Consider the following 5,920-nt stretch of genomic DNA (forward strand, 5'->3'; position numbering starts at 1 on the left):
TGTCCGGCAGTAATCAATCATTTCGTCGCTTCCTTTTCTGGCCTCTGCCCTTTCTGTGGATAGGTGGCTGACACCTGTCACATGGTCTGAGCATGCAAGCAAAATCCTTCTCTTTTACCCATAACCCCTTCCCCTACCCGAGAGGACTGGGAGGCGGCCCTGCTAGGCTGCCTGGATCTAGCGGCACAACAAGCGCTGGTCCAGCGAGCTCGTGTGGCGGCCCAGACCAATGGAGTCCCGGAATAAGGGACTCCACCTAGTATTGTAACGGGAGCGGCCCACTAGGGGTGGCGCTCTAAGCAACCTCTCCTTTTGTAATAAATGCTTTCCACCACCACCGTTAAACTCGGACACCGCTTCTTGAAACCTAATACGTCCCAGTGCGGGCTCTGCGAAACGTGCTGTTTGCATTCGATACAACGCCGGGGAACTCCACCATTAGGGCATGACGCAATAGCATTTCATAAACAGGGACAATATTTTTGTTCACACTTTTATGCTGCAAATTTTTATACACGGGTACAACTCTACCGATACTTAGCATCAGCAAACAATTGGCTTTCCATTCTGAGTATTTTGACATCTTTGATTCTACCTTTTTATATATTTCATTATTTCAATTAATTAATTTGTCAATTTGACACTCTAAATATCACTCATTACCCCAATAAAGCTCATGCCTTTTCATTTTGAGCATTTGATACCTTTGAACCTTCTTTTTACATATATTTCTCATTTTCCCAATTATTTCAATTCACTAATTCGTCAGCTACACGCACTATTTTTTGATTAGCCTAACCAAACATTGGTTTTCTATTCTGAGCAATTTGACACCCACGAAGCATCTTTTCCCAATTTTTATTTTGTTTCTTCAATTAATGCACCATTTCGGAAATCGCAGCGCCGCGAAAAAACCTAGCGGGCGCGCGACGCATTATGGGAAAAGTGAGCGAACGCCGACCGACCGCCCGTCTTTCCTGCCTCCTGCGTTCGCATAGCTGCGGTGTGTGTGTGTACGTGCTTCGATTGCTTTAAGATTTCGTGTATTTTTTGGTGGTGGGCGGTTGCAGGTGCGTTATATAAAGTGTTACGTGCCTGTGGGTTACTTAGTGGCCGCTGCCACTACTGCGCGCGATGTCGTCGAAGTGCCGAGGCGGTGGTCAGACTTGTTGTGTGCCTGGCTGCGACAACAACACGCTGAAAGACAAGAACGTTTCATTTCACGCGTTCCCTGCAAATGAAAAAGAAAAAAAGGAGTGGGTGAGAAGAATCAACCGCCAGGGAAGTGCTGGTCGCTTCTCTTTGTGGCAACCTTCTAAGCACCACCGGATCTGCGGAGCTCACTTCAACGCAAGTGGACGCCGTGGCTATATGGACCGGTTGCCGACAATTTTCCCTCATAAAGTCATCAGTCAACTATCTCCTTCCTTTAATACCGGTAAATATATATATTCAGGCGGTTATCGCATATTATCATTACTGCCAAATCTCTTCCAGTCGCGAAACGCAAGAAGACGAGCTCCCAAACTGCCTCTGCCAGCCCTGTGCTCGTCCTGAACGAGTTGGAGATCGGCTACGTAGTTGACGTGCCCCAATGCGATCAACGTAAGAGACGCTTTAACTGTGCCATCTTTTTTCTGAGGCTTCGATTTTGTGTGTTCGCATTTTCATCAAAGCGTTTGTACGCAGAGAGCGACGTAGTTTCCCAGGAGCCCACCCAGCTGACCTTCGGTGCACCGGCTTCGTCTCGCACGGAAACAGGTTAGTGATGGTTCAAAATTCTCACTTTCTCCATTCCACTATGAAAACTTATTTTTCGCATTTAACGGACCCCTATCGCGCCCACTCATTGTGAGGTCCACGGGTGCTGTGGCGACCGGTATATTAATAAATGGACCAAACTTTTTTCCCGCGAAGCCAGTTTTTCGCAAGCTTTTGCAGCTAGCCATGGGAAGTCTACATGTTATGAGTTGCATAACCTCATGTATTCTGTGACATGTCATCAGTGATTTGTACCGTGCATGTGTTATTACTTCAGCGAGTTTTCTGATAAACGCGGTACCTCTTCCACCAGTGCACGCATTGTGAAACTTACCCATTTCATTTCTTTCACAGCGACATTATTCCCTTCACCACAGCTTGTAAAAATGACACAAAAGTCAGGCTATCCAAATGCATATACAGTGTAGATTTGGCTGATGTGCTGGGTGCATGAAACCTATGGTTCCATGCTGGTTGGTAAGCTGCTTGCACAGGTGGATCAGTGGAGTGAAAGAGAGTTGGGCTCTATGGCTTTGTCATCCTAGTTCTTTGTTGTCTGTATATCAGTGTAAGCTGAGAGCAAGGGTTCAGAACACACATTGTGGGCTGAAGTGACTATTTCAAGCCCTGAAATCTGTATTAAAGCACGGCCTAACTGTTCGCAAATCAATAAACAGTTTTTATTTTCTAGGTGCCGAGCATTCATACTCCATGGGGCCTCCAGACACAGCATCTGCTGCCGCACTAAGGAAAGTCAACCACCTTCTCGAAGTATGTGGAAAACTGGAGCATGAAAATAACTTGCTTCGAAAAGAGAAATCTGTGCTCCAGAAAACGGTTGAGGATCTGGAGGCTCAGTTGCACCATGTGAAAGTTGAGGCGCTTAAAGAGAAGCTAAAAACAAAAAACCTTGTCTCAAAAGTTCACGGTTTTGTTTCAGATCAAAAGCGACTAGTGTTTTATACAGGGTTTAACTCCTTTGAAAAATTTGATGCGTTTCTGGAACATGTTGAAGGCATGTACCAGACACTGAAAACAGGTGCTGGCAGGCCACCAGCACTGAAAATGAAAGAACAGGTCATTGCAGTGCTTTGCAGGCTCCGGGTTGGGTTACTGGAACAGGATTTGGCATATCGCCTGAAAGTGTCTGTGTCAACCGTGAGTGCAATGTTCACATTTTGGGTAAATTTTTTGTTTGAAATGTTAATCCAGATACCAATGTGGCCATCCCGTAACACAGTGGACATGTTCATGCCAGACAATTTTAAAGAATTGTACCCATCGACACGCATTGTACTGGACTGCACAGAAATTTTTATCGAGAACCCGTCTGATTACAGTACGCAAAGCGACACTTTCAGCTCGTACAAAGGACACAACACTGCAAAAGGACTCATTGGCATCACTCCAAACGGCTTCGTTTCTTTCGTGTCAAATCTTGCACCTGGGAGACTTTCCGATCGAGAAATCACGAGACACAGTGGCCTCTATGAGTTGCTCGAGGAAGGGGACAGCGTAATGGCGGATAGAGGATTCCTCATTGAAGATGACCTCCGTCAGCTTGGAGTCGAATTAAACATGCCACCTATGTTGAATGGCCGCTCGCAGTTGTCACTGGCAGATGAGATAGCAACACGGCAGATAGCGAGTTTGCGAATTCATGTTGAGCGTGTCATCAGGGAAGTTAAAAACTTCAGAATACTCCGTGCTGTCTTTCCTAATGTTATGGCAGAGAAGCTGAACAAGATATGGAAAATTTGTTGTTATCTCAATAATTTCATGCATGAGCCCATTCTAAACCGATGAGCGATGGTAGTGTTCTTAATGTTTTGTATGTTATGCATGATCTACTGTAATGCAGGGGTGCTCAAACTCTTTAGCCTTCTCATTTGAAGACCAAATCATTTCGCTAAAATGCAGTCGGCTTCTAACATGTTTCATTTGTGTTCTGGCCAGCTTTGGTCACGGAGCCTGTCTTGAAAATATTTGTTTTATGGGGGATTAACGTCCGAAAGCGACTCAGGCTATGAGAGACGCCGTAGTGAAGGGCTCAGGAAATTTCGATCACCTGAGGTTCTTTAACGTGCACTGACATCGCACTGTACACTGGCCTCTAAAATTTTGCCTCCATCGAAATTCGACCGCTGCGGCTGAGGCTTGAAAAGGTGCTGGCCGACATATGTAAAAGGGGTATGCAAGCTGCGCAGCACATGAACAAGTACTTAAATTCTGTTATGACTGACTGTATAGTGAGATAGCTGTAAGCAGCTACAGCATTAGTCCCAAAATAACTGGCTAAAGTGGATGAAGACATGCATGAACATAGGTGCTTGGGGATTCTAGGAACTGTTCCAAGAACCCCTAGAGTTCCCCAAAATGCAGTTTGAGAATCCCTGCTGCAGTGCAAGGCATCGAACTTGCACTGAATTACACTATTTCATGTACAGCAGACTAGAGGAGCCTTTCTTTCTCTGCTGAAGTAAATCTGAAGTCAATGTACAGGCTATATAGAGCTGCAACGCCTTATTTCTCTGTCGGTGTTGTGCAAATGATTTGAGCATAGATTGTGGCAGTACTATATCCAAGTCATGACTGGAAACGAAATCACCAGTCTCATTGCTGATCTACACAGACAAGATGGAAAGTTGGTGTTTGCAGCCATTGTCTTTTCTACGACAGATTGTCTTTCCTAACTTTTTGGAATGAAATCTGTAAAGTGAATTTCACTTTGTCATTTTTACATGTGTTAGTGATGTACTCATTTTAAAAAAAAGTGATATGTATTGTATATATGTGTACTGTATATGTAAAAAATTTGTACATGTATGCGAGTATTTCATGGCACTGAAATTTGAAAGCTTTATTACCAACTCTCATGTAATGTCTTGCATGGAATCCTTCAGAAAGAACTTATATCAGCTACAATACCCGAGATGCGACAGATTTGAGCTTGTCGTCAAAGAAGTGCGAGCTCAGTGCTACTCGAAACTTGTGCATTAACCCCTCAAAGCAGAGATTAAGTATGCTGAATCTGCACCTTGGGCACTGTCTATGACGGCACATTGATTTACTGTAAAGCATAAGCCTTCATTGGTTCACTTCACATATGTTACAAGTCGTACCGAGTGCAAGAGTATCTACAATACGGACAACACACTTGTCACTTTGCAAAGATTTTGCTTGCAACTTTCATTGCGGTTTCCTTACAGAGACCAATGTGAAGTATGTAGCTGCCCATGTGCTTGTGACTGTAGCTGTGTTCCTAGTGACTGGAAGGTGGGCAAGGTGGTTCCCCTGCACAAGTCTGGGGACAAACATTCTCCTAATAACTACCGACCCATTTCACTTACTAGCATCCCATGTAAGATCATGGAACATGTCATCTGCTCTCATCTCGCCAATTTTCTTGAATCAAATTCGTTCTTCAGTCATTCCCACCACGGGTTTCGTAAAACATTCTCATGCGAGACTCAGCTTCTATGCTTGTCACAAGACCTTCATTTCATTCTTGACCGGGGTTCCATAGCAGGCTGTATATTCCTCGATTTCTCCAAAGCTTTCGATAAAGTTTCTCACCAATTACTACTTTTCAAATTAAGTAACCTCAAACTCGACCCTAGCATCGTTTCGTGGCTTGAGTCTTTCCTCACTAACCGTTCTCAATACGTGACAGCAAATAAATGGAACTCTCGTTCCTCTCCAGTGGGCGCAGGCATTCCCCAGGGCTCCGTACCAGGGCCCCTACTTTTTCTAATTTATATTAATGATTTGCCTAACACCATTGCTTCTTCTGTGTGTCTCTTTGCTGACGATTGTGTAATTTACCGTGAAATTAACAGTGACTCTGACATTTCTGTTCTTCAGTCTGATATTAACCAAGTTTCAGAGTGGTGTAAATTATGGCACATGAAGCTTAACATTAACAAGTGCAAACATATGCGTATTTCTCGTCGTAACAATGAAGTAGCTAATTACAACCTCAATAATACTCCTCTTGAAACTGTGTCTTCGTATAGATACCTTGGTGTGCACATAACTTCTAATCTTTCTTGGAATCTGCATGTGGAATCTATTACTAACAATGCTAACCGCATGTTGGGGTACCTGCGCCGAAACTTTAACCTTTCTTTTAGTTCAATAAAACTGCTTCTTTATAAAA

The 5,920-nt window shown here is 43.9% G+C and overlaps 1 protein-coding gene across 1 annotated transcript; it reads left to right on the forward strand.

The window, feature by feature from the left end:
* Positions 1 to 884: 884 nt before the first annotated feature.
* LOC146184733 (uncharacterized) lies at positions 885 to 5,920 on the forward strand. The gene is made up of 4 exons (XM_084609485.1): positions 885 to 1,438; positions 1,498 to 1,605; positions 1,690 to 1,761; positions 2,453 to 5,920. Exons 1-4 carry the CDS (start codon positions 1,135 to 1,137, stop codon positions 3,565 to 3,567), a joined length of 1,599 nt encoding a protein of 532 aa, XP_084465611.1. The 5' UTR covers positions 885 to 1,134; the 3' UTR covers positions 3,568 to 5,920.

This window comes from Amblyomma maculatum, chromosome 7, assembly GCF_055883805.1.
Source record: "Amblyomma maculatum isolate TAMU_Amacu chromosome 7, ASM5588380v1, whole genome shotgun sequence".
NCBI classification, from domain to species: Eukaryota; Metazoa; Arthropoda; class Arachnida; order Ixodida; family Ixodidae; genus Amblyomma; species Amblyomma maculatum.

Coding starts and splice junctions, on each gene's coding strand:
- LOC146184733 (XM_084609485.1), top strand. CDS start 1,135: ATGTCGTCGAAGTGCCGAGGCGGTGGTCAGACTTGTTGTGTGCCTGGC. Junction 1,439..1,497: donor ATCTCCTTCCTTTAATACCG/GTAAATATATAT, acceptor AATCTCTTCCAG/TCGCGAAACGCAAGAAGACG. Junction 1,606..1,689: donor CGTGCCCCAATGCGATCAAC/GTAAGAGACGCT, acceptor GTTTGTACGCAG/AGAGCGACGTAGTTTCCCAG.